Source organism: Lepisosteus oculatus, chromosome 7 (genome assembly GCF_040954835.1).
Source record: "Lepisosteus oculatus isolate fLepOcu1 chromosome 7, fLepOcu1.hap2, whole genome shotgun sequence".
Classification (NCBI taxonomy): Eukaryota; Metazoa; Chordata; class Actinopteri; order Semionotiformes; family Lepisosteidae; genus Lepisosteus; species Lepisosteus oculatus.
Window position 1 is genome coordinate 34029025 of NC_090702.1, and position 17910 is coordinate 34046934.

At 44.0% G+C, this 17910-nt stretch overlaps 1 protein-coding gene across 4 annotated transcripts in view; it reads left to right on the forward strand.

The window, feature by feature from the left end:
* The first annotated feature begins 291 nt into the window (after positions 1–291).
* The window catches only part of ptpn12 (protein tyrosine phosphatase non-receptor type 12), a 62654-nt gene continuing 45035 nt past the window's right edge, over positions 292–17910 (forward strand). For 3 of the 4 annotated variants that reach the window (XM_006633470.3, XM_069192428.1, XM_069192426.1), the window contains exon 1: positions 293–658. In XM_006633470.3, coding sequence (XP_006633533.1) covers positions 560–658 — 99 coding nt within the window. In that variant the 5' untranslated portion in view covers positions 293–559. Of the gene's footprint in view, positions 659–17910 lie in introns of all 4 variants that reach the window. The other variant, XM_069192427.1, reaches the window with a different exon arrangement.

Genomic DNA, 17910 nt, shown 5'->3' on the forward strand with positions numbered 1-17910 from the left:
AGGTTTTCTGCTCTCCCCCCCCCCCAGTCAGTCACCTCACAGGTGGGTTTGTCCACGGGGCTGACAGGAGCTGCAGCCAATAGCGCGGCGCAGCCCCTGACGGGGTGATTGGCGTGGCCTCCAACCACTTAGAGCCTTGGAGAGAAAATACAGCGCAGGGTCGCCACCTCGACTGACGCACAACATGCGCCAATCAATAGGCGATATTTCCGCGCTGTGGGCCAATCGAAAAGAGTCGTGCTTCGGAGGGGGCGGGCACGGTTCATAGCGGCTTTTGGGCGGTCCTGCGGGGTAGTTTTGTTAGAGTTTAGTTGTGAATGTGGAAGAGAGGAGGTCGGGAGAAGTGGATCTGTGGTTCATGTTTTATTTTATAATACACCAGAAAGCGCATCGATTTGGATTATTTTCTTTAGGGGGCGGAGAACGTAGATATGGGACGATGAAGATTTGCAAGTGATTCTCAGTGGATTTTTTTTTTACATTATTTATTATTTATTCTATTTTTGTTCTGCGGACTCGTTTCTCGTGGGAAAGCTGCCGTTGTCTGGATCTGGAGAGGATGGATCAGGCTGCTGTCCTAAGGAAGTTCATTCAAGGGGTTCAGGCCATGCGGAGCAGGGACCAGAGAGGAGAGGATAACTTCGGCAGTGACTTCATGGTGAGAGAAGACCCCCCCCCCACACACACACACGCACACACACCCTCACACACAGACACACACCCTCTCCCATCCCCCTGCCCCAGGAGCGAAGGAGCTCCACTGCTGTTAGATCAGAACGACCCTTTAAATGGCTCACGGTGCTGCTGAAATGACAGCTGGTCTGAGCGCATTTTACGTGCTGGAGTCCCTCCGAGGCGTCCTGTCCCCGCTGCTCGCGTTTCCCCCTTCGGCTTCCCAGTGTACTTCCCAGGCTCTTGACGCGGCCTAACCCCCGGCTCCCGAAATCTGCTCCCCTTTCCGCGTCCGCAGCAGCCACGGTCGCACCGGGGGCTCGGGGGGCATCTACGCCGAAACTTGCGGCGTGACACACTTTCCATGGTTGCCCGCTTGCGAAATACGGCGTTGAGCGTGCGGTGGAGGAGGATGCGTCAGCGGTGATGATGATGGTGGTGGTAGTGTAGGGGGGCTTCACACCGCCGAAGCCCTTTTATTTCGGCGCTGTTGCATGCAGGCACACCGAGGTATCGGATGGTAAAGGATCCAACTCCGCTCCTGTGGGCGCAGCGCAGCTGGGGGGCTCGGAGGGTGGGGGAGGCGAGGTTCAACCACGCCAGACAGCAGCATCCTGTGAAAAATACATCCAGACACAACCCCACGCTGTGGATCAACCTTGTGTCCCCCCCCCGCAAACGGTGTATTTCTAGGCTAAGTACTTTGACTTGCTGGAAGACATATTAACATTTATACAATTTGGTGAATGTGCGCTGCTAGTTAAGGAGAAAAAAAAAAGTTTACCCCCACCCCAGCTATGCTTTTTACTGATGGGTAACCCGAGATGAACACGAAAGAATAATGCATTGTGCATTCTTTGTAATTGCTGCAACTTGATCGTGTAGTTGTCCGAACACATTCGCCAGAATCGGTGGAATAAGAGATTCCCTCCTGCCCGTGTTTTGATATTCCTCTAGGATGCAGTTTGTTGGCTCTTCAGCGGGCGATGTTGAGATCCCCTTGCCTCGGGTGCTTGCTCTTTCTTTGCGTGCTGTCAGCCCACCGGCGGGTTTGAAGGCTGTTTTGAGAGAAGAGAGTTTTTTGCTCGCTCAAACTGGGCCCAGTTGACTCAAGCGAGATGCGTTGTCTCTTTGTCGATGGAGTAGGGTTAGGAGCAGAGCAAGTGATTCAAGAAAGATGAATGTCACCAGGGATTTTGAGTGGGGGAAAAAAAATGCTGGGAGTTTGCGGATGTTGCGCAAGAAGTTGGGGCGTTGGATCCACTGCGTGCGAGCTCGGATAGGGAAAAGGAAGTGGGGTTAAGGATTCGGGAGATGAGCCATAGAAAACCTCGTTTTTGTTCGAAATTAAAACTTTCTTAAACAACGCGCACATTTTGTCCCAGTCAGCTCTGTATCTTTGTTTTGTTTTTTCGAAATCACCGGCTGGTATTTTCTGATGGAAGACCATAAAAAGCAGAGTATCTTGGTTATTCCCCAGCCCTCACTATTGTTGTTAACTTTGCTCTTTTTAAAACCTACTTCTTCTCCGTTAATATTGTCGATCCGTGTTATGCGTTTAATATCGTATTGGTGGCCATTGCGTGGCTTGTTTTATTTTCTCTGAAGCTGTAATCGCTTCTGTAAAAAAAAAAAACGTGCCCCGAGGCGTTAGACAGTACCAGCCCAGGTTTGCTGTTTCATGCAAACCGCTAGAAATTCCTGCCTGCTATAAACAGGATATTTAAATTGTGGGAAGTTGATTTTTTTTTACACTAAAGAGCTAAGGTTTAGGAAGGAAATAAAAGGGGACATTGACTAATGTTGCTGTGCATTTTCCGCAGTCCATTTAGCCTGGGTTGTGCACTATTGTTCTGTTTTTTTTTTCTCTCTGAGACTTTCCATCTACTGACCACTTATCGCCGCCTGAACGAATTGTATAAAGAAATAAATACAATCCGATACAGTGACCGGTTTAGAGGCCGCCGTTGGTTTTCAGCTGTCATTAAAGGGAATAAACGCTAAGCGAGTAGCGCTGTTTGAGAGGATTCAAATCGATATCCAGAATGTTTCCGACTGCCATCTCTTCAGGGGCTCACAGATTACAGATAACGCTTTGTGCGCAAATGGGAAGATGGGTTGAACCGCTCTGTGAATGAAGCAGCTGTAAGGTAGAGATGAGAAAGAGCACTTAATTTCGGTTTCAGCCCGGCAACGGCGTTGTTAAAAAAAAACTTAAGAAAATTTCTGAAATTACCTCGTCGTTTTTTGACTGCTTCTTGCGAGGGTGTGAAGCTTTTTTTTCTTGGGGGGGGGGGGGGGGCGATAGGGGTCATTCTGTAATTGAAATGTCTGCTGTCTCTTCCTAGATGTAATATATCTACCAGTGCTCTAGAGTCACAAGGGAGGAAAGAAGTAAAAGTGCTCCTGTCCTTAAAGGCATGCTTTGTTGTGGCACATGTCTAAAACAATTTGATAGGCTATTTTGTTCTCAAGACTTCAGTAGTCTATCTTGTTTTTCTTGTCCAGTGAACGTTTAAGTTTTATGCCTTCCTGAGCTCCAAGAGTAGTTCGGAGCCCATCGCTCATTCTTTACACATTTTTAAAATGCTAATACAATTAGAAAAAACAGGTTCAGAATTTAAAGTTTTTTTCTAGTAGCAATTATTTAAAAAAATCTTTTTTTAGGGAATGTGTGAAGAAATTGAATGGAAAGTTAGACCAATGCATATTTCCTACGCATATTAAACGGTGATGAACCTAATGTTTGTTTATTGACCTGGTGGTTTTAAACTTTTTGCATATGTTAAAAAATAGCCACGCAGCAGAATGGTAGACTGTTTATGTTTGGATAGCGACATGAGTGAATTTTATGCACTGGGGTTGGCTAGTGTGCTTCTAACATTTCTGCTGTCAAAATGAAGTTAAAAACACTTTCGTGTTTTAAGAGACTTCTATCCTTCTGAGGAAAAGGGTCTCCAGTGTGCAACGAGTAGTTTGACTGCTGTCTTCTGTGAACTTTGTGTTTCTCTGCAGGAGCCAAGTTCTAATGCTGTATGGTCACCTGTTATTGCAGCAGTGACGTTAAGTCTGACCGGACTCTGGTGCTTCTGTGATGTGGGCGAATCACAATGGGAAACATTTTATTATTCTTTGCAGGCTGTGCAAATTCAGCTTGCTACAGCTTGGATTATACAAAAGTCCCACCTGCATAACCACCAGATGATGTGACAGCTCATGAGAGACCCTGGGGAGAGTGAAGGCCTGAACGAGCTCTGAGGCTGTGAAGCACTTCCTCTCGCGCGGGGGGGGGTGCTCTCGGGCGTCTGCAGGCCTCCACTGCGAGGAGCTCGCGCGGCTGCCTTTCCAGAGCGTCGGTTTGCTAGCGCAGTCGATGGCAAGATGGACTGGACCTTCCTCTCGCCGCCTCACCCGGGAGGTGCCCAGATTTAGGGATGGGAGGCTTCAGTTTTGAAGGCGTTAGCAGTGGAGTGTTTTGGCCTGCAGATTTAAGCGATGGGATAATGTGGCGTATGATGATGATGATGATGATGATGATGGGAATGTAGTGCAGCTAGGCCGCCGGCTTGTCAATTCTGGGAGCAGGGAAGTGATGAATCAGGGAGATGGAAGAGGTGGGTTTGTCCGGAAGCTGCGAGGGGGTCTGTGTGCTGAGAGGCCTAATCCTGCAGTGAGCAGAGGTTGAAATAGACGAGGAGGGTGGGGAGCGGGCATCGGAGGTGCATGATGGTCCCACTGACACAGGCGGGCTCCTGTGGAACGGCGGAAGAGGTGCATGATGGTCCTAATGACACAGAAGGGTGGCGGCCCGAGATGATAGCAGGAGGTGCAGAGCTGGAGCAGGACAGAGGGGCTGCTGACGGGAGGGGGTCCCATCGCCTCCGGCGAGGGCTGAAAGTGGGACCCCGATCTGTCCCTGTGTGGTTCTCCCCACTCGGCCAGCTAAGGGGACGCACTTAGTGTCGGTGGGGGTAACTCTGAGGACAGCACTGGGGAAGACTCTCTAAGTCCCAGGTTTCCAGACTGGCCGAGCTGCCAGGGGAACAGCCGGGGGGGGAGGGTAGGAGGGCCGACGCTGGCACCTGGTAGGACGCCAGCTGAGGGGGTGAAGGAAGGGAAGGAAGCCTGTTGCAGCTGCTGGCGGACCGGGAGGGAGATTTATGTGTAGGTGTGATTAGAATTTGCCCTCCTGTGTAAAAACACTGCAAAGAGATTAATATGTAACCAAGACACCTTACGTAACATCATTTAATTTGTATTTGATAGGACGGGTTGTTCTGTGTAAAGTACTATGAGACAGGTGGCACTGTATTCTTACAATACATTTGTAAGTCAGTGGTCTCAAACTCTTTTCCTGGAGGGCCTTGTGTCTTCTGGTTTATGTTACAGCTTAAGTAATCAATTGAGCAATTAACCTAATTATTTTCTTCAACATATAAAGGATATTTTGATAGGATTTAGCTCTATTTCTCTAAATGTTACTTTTATTCTTGGTTACTTAAAAACATTACCTTTGTTAAAGGTACACTTAAATCTATGAAACACCTTGGGGCCTGGTTAAGAAGTTAATTATGTAGACTACACCACTGAAAGCTCAAGTGTAGAAAAAGAGACAAGGTCCTCTGGGAATTTACTTGACATCTTTTTTTTTATAAAGACCATTTTTAAAGTATGACATGTGACTGCTGTCTTTCAGTGGGAGTAGAATACCGTTCAGTGGCTTGATTTGTATAGAATAGGATCTACACCGCAAATAATGCTGCACTTGGGCAGCAATGGAATAGTTTTGAAGTTAAAGCTTGAATTATATGGAGATTAAACAGATGCCAAAGCCCCACATGTCTGAATTATCCCAGGTCCTTGTACTTGCAATCAGTGTTCTAGACTGAAGGAAGACACCACATTAATCCAGAATCTCTCTCATTCCTTTGAACCCAAATATTCTACAAAAGCTTAGTTTCTCACAGCACCTCTTAAGGCCTCCTGAGATATTCTAAAATTGATTTTCTGTTTCTGTGTTTTGGCTTCTTTTTAAACTTGTTTGACTTGGTTGCATGAAGGGCAGTGTCATGTCCATCTCGGTGCCAGGTTTATACAGAGCTCCAGACTGCACCTAGAATCGGTGCTAATGCCTTTACAAAGTGTCTCCCAGCAACATTTGCCCACTTGTCGCTGAAAAGTGAAACATGTACCCCCCTTTCAGCAAAGAAAGGTGAAAGTAGTCTGGTCCTGTTGAAATGGGCACCCCCAGAAAAAGTGGAGTTTCGTCCTTTTTTCCTTGTCAGCTGGGGTTGAAATACTGTCCATCCTCATGAGACTATCTGCACCAAACACAAGCGTGGTGCTGGGCTTCGGGCCTGACTGTGTTTGTGACTGCTCCAGCTTAGTGCTTGGTGTTCTGTCACAGGGGTGTCCTTTCTGTAGAGACTGCTTCTCTGAACACGATGAGCCTAAGTGTCTCAAAGTGGCTTCAGCTTGCATTTATTATTTATTGACAGTTGCTGGTGTCTGTGGAAGAACTGTATTGTACTGCCATTCGAAGCGAGAGGCAGCGAGGCTTGTCTTGTGCGACGAACGCCAGTCCCAGCAGGCTGGGAGCACAGAGCCTGTCATCCTGTAGGAGTCTTGCTGATCTGCTGCATTGTTAAGGTCACATGAATCACAGCCTACATATGAACCCATGCTTAACAGTGAGCCCCAGTCCGTGTGCTTGCTGCCATGATGTCAGAGAAGTTGTCGTTTCTTGCAGATAATGTTCTTTATTGCATAACTTGGGATAATTATTGTTGTGATGTATCTGAAGTGTACTGAGAGTTCTGTAACATGAATACTAATTCTTAAAGTGCAATCTCGATAAAACATTGCGTTACAGCCGGCATTTATTATTTCTTTCGGTGCAGTTCTGTGCAACCCCGTTACTAAATTCCACACAAGAAAACAAAACGCCTGATGGTTTCCTGTAACAAACGCTTTTTGACTTATGAAAGCAGTCAGGACAGTGTGTATTGACACACACTGTTGGTGATCGCTCCCTCTGTGTAGAACCCTGTGGCCTAGCCAAGCCCTTGCCGAGAATGGTTCTGTCAGCACTTAGTTAATGCCTAATGCTGCAGTCTGTGCAGTCGACTAGGAGGATGCTTCTATTTTAGAGGCGTAATTTATTTTGCTCTGCAGGACAGGCCACTTAGGAACAGTCTTATGACCGTCTCAGCCCCTTAGTTGTGATTTTCAATTTATGGTGGTGTCTGGGGGGTGGGGGTGATGTTTGCTTGTTATGCAACTGCTTAGTTTAAAAGCACTCACTCAAGCCACTTTCAGCTGGCCTTTGGGATCTCTGGTGAAGAGTACACTTTGCTTAACAGTTCCACTTCACCTTTGGTTGTTGCTGTGCAACTGTGTAGATGCTTGCAGTCCTTCCTGACAGACGTGATGGGAGATCATGCCTGTATGGAGTGCTTTAAATATTTTATGTAGTTAAAATGGTAAGACTTTTAAGGTTGCTGTTGTTGGACCCACATATGTTTCTTAACCGTCCATCTGTTTTCAAACAGCTTCGTCCAGCCCAGGGTTGCAGGGGAACAAGAGCCTGTCCCAGCCGGCAACGGACGCAAGGCAGGGTACGCCCTGGGCAGGACACCAGTCTATTACAGGGTACACACAGACGGGCACCATGGCCGATTTTTCCTGGAAGCCAGTTAATGTACCACTATGATTTTAGACTGTGGGAGGGAACGGGAAACCTACATGAACACAGGGAGAATGTTTGAACTCCATACAGATAGCACACCAGCATTGAATCCAGGGCCACAGCTCTGCGAGACAGTAACCACCCATTTCTTAAAATGATTGAACTATTAAAAAAAAAAGTAAATTTGCTCAAATATAGCATTTTTAAGCCTGACGTTTTTTTTTCCATAGTATTCTTATGAATTTAATTAGTAAGTTATATAAATATCCTGGAGCACAGAGGAATCTTATTGATAGATGTTTCATCCAAGAAATTGTATTACAATTTTTAGTGATGTCTTAGAAAGGGGGCAGTTTCCAATTATTATGGTCTTTATTGTGGAGAGGCAGCAAGCCAAAAATATCCCGAATATGTTTTGGTGGTATACTGCAAGCCTTGTACAAATGATATTGATCTGAACCTTTAAAATAACATTACAGGCTTTGAATTAACAACACTTTATCTCCTGGAATATGCAGGGATTTTAAGATCAGAACAGATATGCTACAGTTTTTGGATTTAAAGCTGTGTTGGTTGAGTCAGACTTTCTGCCTGATCTTCATGGGGATATTTACTGGCAGCATGTGATTGATAAGACTAGGTCTGGTGGTTAGCTGAGAGGCACACAGTCACGTCTGGGTACAAACAGTGAGAATGTCTCAGTGCCTGTGAAGGAGGCCATTAAGCTCATCCGTGACACACTCCGTCTTGAGTGACTTCTTGATTAATGAAGAAGGAAAGGATTTGGAAGCACTTAATTAAAGGTGGTGTACGGGGGAAAGGAACATGAAATAGTTAGAAGCATGAGCAACACACTTTCCACTCTCTTTGCACAGTAATTGTTTGACAGCTGATGCAAAGGCATTTCAGTGTTCTGTATAGAGAATAATAAGCCAGCAGGGCATGTCAGTAAACTGTTCAGCCTTGATCAGTTTACAAAAAACCAGTGTCTCACTGAAATAACACTACATGTAGCTAACAGACTCTTGCCAGAAGGAGCACCTGTGCATTCTGGCTCTGCACACAGGCCTGGGACAATGTGGTTGAGGTTCATGCTTTGTGGAGCTGCCCTGTTTGTTATGCAAATACACTGTCAGTGCCAGGAATGGGTTGCAATCCTCCAGACCAGCGCTGCTGAGCTCATCCATGCAGTGTGTAAGAGTGTTTCCTGCCTTGCGCAAGGCGGAGGGCATTAACCCTGGGCAGACTTTCTCACTCTTGCACATGATTCCAGAGTAAATAGGCGTTTCTTTCAAACTTGAGTCTGTGTTCAGGGTCTTGCTAAGACTTAGGCATTTTCTGGCCTCAGTTTTTAGTGAGAGTGGGCTTAGTGCGTCCAATTGATAATTGTTAATTTCTCACAAAATAAAATGTGGATGGGTTTATAATTTGGAACATTTGAACTCCAGGTCTGGTACTGGATTACCTTCTTTATGTGCAGTACAATCTTCAGTGCTGTGTTCTGTGGCACTGTATTTTGTGTGCTTCCACATCTCTTAGCTCTATCCCTTGAGTCACAAAGGCCTATCTGCAGCTCAGTTCTCTTTAGCCACATTGTTACGGTCTCTTGGAAAAAGCAGATGCAAATTAGTCAGTGCTTTTCAGGGGTAGCTGTTTAGTGCCTTTTATGGACATTGTCATTTTAGTTGAGCTCTTTCTGAGCAGTGCAGATATCGATCAGGACCAATTAAAGCTGCTTTATATTGAAAATGTTGATTCCTTGAACAAGAGGCTGAACTGTTTGCCCTTCATTCAGTGAGTATACTGCTGTCCTCCATTATCATCTGATGTGCTGCTTTTTATTTCTTTGTGAATTAAGCCCTCTGAGCCACAGCTCATAGGTGGTTTGATTTCTACAGGAGCAATTAGAATGAGTGTATGACTGGCGTGGTCGAATTGGGAAATCATTTTGTTTTATGCAAGCACAATGCATCCCTCCCATAAATGGAATTTATGAAGGTCTTATTCCACAAACATTCACTGGAAATTCAGCCTACTCACCCAGAGATTGTTTTTGCGATAATTATTTTGTTTAAAAAGGTATACGTGGAGCTAGTTAGGCAAAAAATCTGGTTTTACAAGGGCCCTGTTATACTAGACTAACCAATAAACAATTTGGTGCTGTTAAACATGCACAGTCTCCTGGATTAACAGTCCTTAAAAGGTCATAAAGTGGGTGCCCATGTTGTACCTTTGTAGTGCGGAAAAGTAATATTAGCAACAGTGTTCAAACGCTAACGTGCTGTGAAGAGTTCTTACACCGTAAGCCACAGAAAGCAAGGTTGGCGTCCTCTAGCAAGTGCTGACGACGTCTTTCAGTCGCTCTGTAGCGAAGTCGCTGAACTTGAGATCGTGCTGCGGCTGGTTGTACAGTCTACAGGAGAGAGAACGTTAGGAGCTATATGCACTCACGAAATGCTAAATTGCCAAGAAGCATCAGAATCAATTCCGCTTGGATTAAATGTTTTTTCAGTCTTTTAAGATTTTGCCCAGACTCTGATGTTTGAGTGTTTCAGCTGAATAGTAGGAAGACGCTAGTTTGTCGTAAGTGCCTGTCGCAGTGTCACCGAGCACTTTCATTTCGTTCCTCAAGATTGCTTGTGGAGTTTATACCAGACTCGGCAGTCGATTAAATCCCTTCAGTCTTAAAAGTGGTTTTAAATCATTGCGATGGTGAAAACGGGTGTTAAAATTGTAATCGGATTTTCTTTGAACTTCAGAAACCAAAAGCTATTTTCAATTTTACTGTTATCTTATTGTGTTAGTATGAGTAAGTTTTTCGTCTTGCTCATCGGGTTCCTGGCAGTCCAGCGGTCGAGGAGCCCTTGCCCGGCACCTCTATTGAAGGATCCCTGTTTTGCTTCAGATCCTAGACACCGATACTACACCAGAGCCTTGTTTCCATTGTTTTTCCGGTTGTTCTGAGTAAAGTGTGCTGAGACGCATCTGCCTGTATTTCCACTGCAGTGTCTCTGAAGTAGCCAGTCTTGAAGAGGAGAGTTAAGGGCTATTTTGAGAATTCAGTAGTGAGGTAAAAACACATTTGTACTAAAGCTCTTACTGTAGAGCTCTAAAAGTTCTACTTTTTACCTCTAAGATATTTCAAATTATCTCTATTGTTGCATGGTGCTAATCTTTGCCAGATAGTTCCGGTTACATGTTTTTCAGATTTTCTTTAACGGGTAAGTTAATGGATAGATGAAATGGTAACTGCATATCATATTATATAGTTTTGAACAGTTTGTTTTTCCTTTTTGTGCTGCTTTAATAGTCATACTGCTTTGGATTGGGTTTAAACAGGAGTTACCCAGCTTCTGCAGCGCACCGATCACATGTGAATGCTCAGACACTTTGATGACAGGCCAGGGGCACTGTAGTGTGTTTCTTAGCAAGCAAGCGCAAGCACACATCGTGGCCGATGTAGAACCCGGGCTGGCATACTCTAACAGCCTGGGCTCAAGGACCGAGCTGTAGGGTGGTGTCACTGTGCACCCCCAGACCCCCAGCCCTGCAGATACCTCAGTGATCCAACAGGAGGGGGAATGCCAGCGCCCTCGTTACAATCGGCTTTCTCCTTTGGTGAAAAATGCATTCCCCTTGAGGACAGCAGTACGAAGATACTGAAAACAAAATGCCTTCCTCAGCAAGGGGGTGTCATTCTTTCACCTCCAACCCTCAGAACGACAGCTTGTTAAAGCACCTTGGAATTAACTTGAGTTCAAAACTCTACCCCCTGCCTTGGAATACAGGTCCTCCGAGGCTCCCTCTGTTTGGGGAGCAGGGATCCCGATGTCCACCTCCACCACGCCCCGGTGCTGTTCCCCTGCTTACCGGCTTACAGCTGCGGTAGCTGGGTGTTGCATTACGATGGGAAGCTGCTGACATTAAGGTCATGATCATACTCCCAGTGTTTTTGCGAGGGCCTGTGGTACACGTTCACAGGGTCTTGGAACTCTCTTGAAACTTGTACTTTGTTTCTGAGGGTTAACATTTTCGCATCTGCTACCTTGCGTCTCCACAACGTTTAGAAGTGATCAAAGCTTTATTCCAGTAAACCAGAAAGATTCCCAGAGGGAGGCCAGCAATAGCAGATAATTATACAGAGGAAATGATGACGTAAGACTAAACCCTTCTGTACAGTAAGATTTTTTTTTGTCAATTCCTGTGAATGACACAAGTTTCTATTTTTAAGCGTTTTTCTGAGCAGCAGATGTTGGCAGAGTGCAGGATGCCCACCTCAAGAGCCGCCAGATTACTGTGACAGTGGGCCGTATTGTCTCACATCGGCTTTCTCTCAGCGCTCTGAAGTAGCCAGGCCCGGAGAAAGGAACCCTCTCATTTCCTGTAGAGCTCTGACACTTGTTAGCAATCTCCGTAAACGAGAACAAATGCTGGCAGCAGCTAATTAAAGATGTAGAGCCCGCTGGGCTGGTGCTTAAGTAACTTACAGGATGGCTTACCATGTATTTAAATGTGACTTTAATAGGCCCTGCGTTTGTGACCAACAGACGCAGTGCTTTGGTATTGGAAACGTGCCTAAATGAGCAGAATATTGTGAAAACAATTAAACAAAACCACTTGTCTTTATATGCCGCAGGGCACAGTAAGCATTCAAAAGTCATAGTTGAGAAAATCAGTATATTAATGTGTTTGGCACAAAAGATAGCATAAAAATATCGGTTAAATATATTTGTGCGAGAGTTCCTCAGACTTCATCTTTCCAGCTGTTTTGAAATTTAGCAAGCTTCTGAACGGCTGAGGGTGTGAGCGTGTTTTTGGGGGTTGTAAGAGGTTAGTCTGAGTTGATATTTAGGGAACTATAAGAAATTTAATAAAGTGAGTGTTCGGCCAGCTTATTGACATAATGCTTTGCTTTGGTTTATTGTAAAGCACTCTAAATCAAGAGGGCCGAATTGAGATGGGGAAGCTGTAAATACAGTGCAGTATTGTAAAATGCAATCAATAGTGTCATCACTAAGTTGTTTTTTTTATAGTGGCTTTTGACTGTGTTATCAGAATCATATTCATCTAAGTTCTGCATGTAGTGTCCTTTCTGTAGTGATAATATTTACTACACAATATTTTTTGTTTTATTACGAACATTGAGTGTAGAAGGGCATTTCTAAAGCTTTACTAACTTTAAAACTTTGCTAGGCTTCACTGAAGTATGCCATGAGCTCGTCGGTGTACTTTAAAGTAGTTGAAAGACTTCACAATAATGTTGCATCAAAATGCTTTAGTACCAAAATACCATACTGTACCAGATGAATACTCATTTTTAACAAGTGTTCTCATATAAACTTTGCAAAAAAAACAGCTTTTTAAGTGAGTGGAATTAACATCCTATTGTGTTGTCTAAAATGTTCTAGTTTTTTTTTTAAAAAACACTTCTGCCTAACAATGTGCTGCTCACTTACTGTGCGTTCTGACCTTTAACAGAACGTCTTCACCGAACATGTTCGTTTTCAGAGAGATTTAGTTGGCAGTCGTCAGACTGGCTGACCTTGTCTTCTGATGCGAAAGCTTGGGAAGGGAATGGTAGTGAAAACAGACCATGGGGAGGAATGTGTTTTGCAAAGGAAGCTGCCTGGCTGAGACGGTTGTATCAAGCAAAGTCATAGAAATACTCATACCCGCAGGGTTCGCTTGGAGCCGGAAAAAACCTGCTAGAAAAACAATGCTGGTGTAACAAATTCCACTCTGAATCCGCCTCTGTTTCTTTTTTATTTCTCTCTTTTAGCGTGTTTTTTTTTTATTTTCAACTCCTGCGTGAAAAGCACTGAAGTGTGCGCTCTGCTTTTCAGCACCAACGACTCTTCCTCTGTCCGGTTCTGTCTGTGGTTAGGGAAATCGTGGTCTGTGACTGCCGTCAACAAGAGTTAGTGTTCAGTGTCCTTGTTATCATGAGATAGTTCAAATTCAGTGATTGGTTATAACAGTCAGTTCAATAAATGTTAAAGCTCCTGGAATCCTGTTCAATTTGAAAACTGTGCGTACAAACATGTTAAACTCATGTATATTCTTTACACTGCAAATCTGTCTTCACCACGTAACTCTCAGTTCCTCTGCCTTTTTTTATACTAGCCTATTATCCTTCTGGATACATAATCTTCGAGTGCATAATCTTTTGATCAAAAGGTCTTTTCAACAAAATATCTTACAAAAATATACTGCTGCTCTGCAGTCAGTTTAGGGAAGCGCAGCCAGATACATTCCTGGTCTCCGCTGACAAACTGTGAGAACTGTTTTTCAGTCAGCAAAACAGAAAAGTACAGGAGGATCCAATTCAAGTTCACAGTTTACAACTGAGAACAGGAGGCATGTCATTGCACAGAAGGTTGTGGGAGACGGGGAAAAAGCCAAGTATTCAAAGCGGAAACTACAGCTTCTTTCAGGAAACAGCTGGGTGAGATCTTTGGATCGCTTGGCTCCTGTTGGCGAAGTGGACTAGACAGGCTGGAGGGCCTCTTGTTGGTAAGCTTTCTGGCCTATTACAAGGACAAGGTTGCCATGGTTGCAGAGCCACAGACTCTCGCAAAATACACCACGTAGCAAGACAAACCGTTTCAGTTGGTAACCTTATCAAATTTCATAATGTATGGTGATGCGGCCATCACATCAGTGAGTGATGTCATCGGTTTTGGGATCCAGTGAAGTCATGGACGCAGATAAGTTGCACATATCGTGAATTTCAGGGAACGTTCTTCGCCCTCCATGCACTGCGTCATGCCAGGCTTTCACTTTTGTAGCCTAGACATTTTGACGTGTACCCTGAGAACAATTTAAGCAATGCAAGAGGGTGCGGGGACTTTTTAAAGTCTTTTAAACGGTCCGCTGTGTTTTGGTGGTGTTTTCCTTCTTCACACTGGTGCAGTCTTGTCGACTGTGTTATTTAAGGCTTTAAATAGACGCCGTCTTTCGAAGAGTTGTGGTGTGCTGATGTATTTCCTTGGTCACTCCCTTGTTCTGTATTTTCATCCCTTGACTGACTGCTCTCCACAGGATTCCAGTGGTTTGTTCTGTAACGGTTTCATCACACCCTAACATCGTGTGGGCTGCTGTTCTCACTCTGCCCTGGATGATTTCAGGGAACTCGTGTAGCCATTTACGTGGATCTCTCGAAATATTTCCGGTTACGGTACAGTTCTAAGTGTGTACTTGCAGAGTTTTTCATTATGCTGAACACCTACCTGTGTACATATACAGGCCCAAGGTGAAGCTGACATGTCTCATGTGTTCACACTTCACAGCACATATTGGTTCCCATCCTATCATGTATTTTTCTGTCCAAATGAAATCTTATGAATTATGTCTTTCTCTCATTTCTGAATTTCAAGCTGTTCTCTTAAAATTGCCACGTCGGGGGGAAAAAAAGGTATCATTAACCAGAGTCCTCTCTCAACATAATGCCATCGATGCAATTTCAAGCTAGGAATTAAAAAAGGAAATGGTTACAGTACGTTCCTGTGGTAATACAGTTGAGCCCTCCTGTAGGGGAGCTAAACAAGACGGCCAGTGTCCTAGTGCTCTGTGTAGCAAGTGGAGTCCTAGGTTTGATCAGGGTATGGAAGCTTGAACTTAGCTGTTCCTGACAATGGTACTGAAGAAAGAAAGAGAAAACGGATGAAGTGTCTGCTTTCCTGGGCACCTGCAGCTGTACTCTAAGCTACTCATCCTGAATAATAGACTTTTTTTCTTCCTGGGATAACAAATGATGCCAGGGGTTAGGATTGTGTGACGGGCTGCAATAAGTTCAGAGTTGCGCTGCAGTTGATCCAGTGGTCGACATCCAGGATCTGAGAAGAGAAGTGGATGTGGCGAAACCTCTCCCAAAATCCCGGACATGGAAGAAGTGTTTTTAATCAGGTCTGATAGTGATGATGACAGCTTAAACTGTGGGGTTAAAGTCAACAGTGCAGAAAAGGGTTTCGTCAAGATTCAGGCTGATGAGCTCAAACTGAACGGTGATGGCGTCCATGAGAAAGTTTCTTACGACACTCCTTGTTTGTTTCATAATACCTAGCAGCAAGGCTGGGCACACTGTCCAAAGCTGATGGGTATGTGGCATGTATGTTTCTCATCTCTTTATTTTAGTAATTACCAAAATTAATGAAAAAGCTGCTCAAATCTTAGTCTTTCTAGAGTGCAGACCAGTGGGATCTTGCACTTTATTTTGATGTGCTAATAAACGTGGAAGTGACTCAATTAAGCATGATTGTAAGTTTTGAACACATCCAGCCCTCCTTACAGTTCCTGAACTGTCTACAGATAAAAAAAATGCAGATAAAAAGCTCCTCTATGCCATATGCAGTATAAACCATGGGTATACCCAATACATTGTGCAGCTCAACATAAATGTGCTAAATAAAAGAACATGGCAGAAAATAAATCCAGCACTGCGCCATTTTCTCTCTGTGGGTAGGAATATTGTAATAATGAACACAAATCATGTCCCATTACTTATTCAAGTTATTCAGAGCACTCTTCACAAAGATGTGATGAAGAGGGAGAGATGCAGTACGGAATGTAGGAAAACAGGGGTGTGTGTGAGTGTTCTAGATGTTTCAGATAACCTAACCTTCCAGAACATTCTCATATATCAGAGAAAGGGATGTCTATCATAATACCTGTCATTTATGGCTTACTGTGGCTCTAGCTTGCCATAGTACAATATAGGCTTGTTTCATTCTGTTTTTTTGTGTTTAGCTAAACATTGGATGTGCTAAATGTTGAACTACAAGAACCTCACATTCCCCTAGTTTATTGTTGTGCAATGTGACATGCTTGTCAAGTTGGATCTAGCTTTAGTTCCAAAATTGATAGGTTTTCATTGTATAACAATTATTGTTTTGATTTGCGAACAGAAAGGATTTGGACTTTGCAGTAAAGAAGAAAAACCCTCAGTTAAAATTGTAAAATGGGCTTTGTGAAAATTCTAGTATTGCTGTTTGTGTGATTTGTGAGTAAGATTACAATTACTAGGGCACGTGTGTCCTCTCTGTTGTTTTCAGACACTCTAAAAGGTTTCTGTGCTGAGCTCTTTAGTTATATTTACAACAGCTGTGTCCCATTGTGCACTGCAGCAAGGAAAAATCTATCCTCTGCGTTGCTGTACGTACACATGCCCAGTCAAGTTGAATGTGAGGATAAGATGAAGCATAAATACAGTATCGGTAGATATCAGGTATACCGAGGCCATTCATTTAACTGTTGGTCCCTAATATTTTGACCAGTGAGGATACTCCCCACTTTTCATCAGTTCAGTCTTTTTTTTTCCGGAGGGGTGTCTGCCTTATTTCTGACATGCTTGTTAGTTTTCCCCCTCACTGGGTAAGTCATCGTAATCAGATATGATTCTGCAGTCATGAGTGACTTTGATCAGAAGAGAAAGCTGATAATGTTATTAGGACTGAAGAGCACCACTGGGAAACGGGACTGAAGTGCAGTATGTGTTTTTGGTCTATTTTTCTCTCGTGTAACAAATCCTCGACGGAGAAGGGTGACCTTTGGAGAATTGTATTGATTTAGCATAGGATTTCAAAATCTCTTCAGGGCTCTGACCTTTTGATGTACAGTATGGCACTCTGTCTCCATTCTCTACTGGGAAGGTTTTTTTTTCTTTGGCAGCTTCTATGCTTGTGTGCAGAAAATTAGTCTCTGCTAACAAAGTTCAGATTTGCTTTGAAACCGAGATATTTGACTATAGATGTTGTGCTGGGAACAGAGAAAGGGGATAGAATTCAGGAGCACCACGATGGCAGAAAGTTGATTAATTGGAAATAGTTAATAATTAGTGTTATTTGAGTATTTTAATATCAGTTTTTCAGGAATTTGAGTACTTGCATTATTACATGCATTCACGTATTGCATTCTAACTCAGGGATTTCATGTAGTTAGTTGTGTGCACATACCTGCTGGTTGTGCTCCATGATCCCTGTCCGTTCACCTGTTTTGGAATGCTGTGTTTTCCTGGGAAGGGCCATGGCAGCCTGGAGTATATATCGGAATCGTAGGCTGGAAGAAGGGACTGCACCCTTGGGGGTACAACCAAGTGCCAGGGCCGTCGCAAAAATATGGGGACAATACTGTATGGAGATACCAGTTATCTTATCCCGCATGTCTTTGGAAGGAAACAGGAAACTGGTATTCCTGGAGAACACCTGGGCCAGCACAGGGGAACATGCAAACTCCACACTGAATTCCACAGCCCAAACCTGGTCCAGGATCCAAGAGCTGTGAGTCAGCAGCTCTTAACATGCTACACAATTCCCAAAGTGCATTCCGATTACATTTCATTTGCTTTTGTTACTAAGATTGAAATATTCCATTTATGCTCTGTTAATAAGTAATGTACTTTTAAAGTTCCGTCAAACGTTGAGCCCACAACTATTTGAAGTCTTCTGTGGGAGGTGGCTGCAGGAAAATATGAATTCTAAAGTAAAAGTTATGGGGGGAAAAACTCACTTTCTTTAGAGTGATACTTAACCTTCATTGTTAAATTGAAGTAAAAT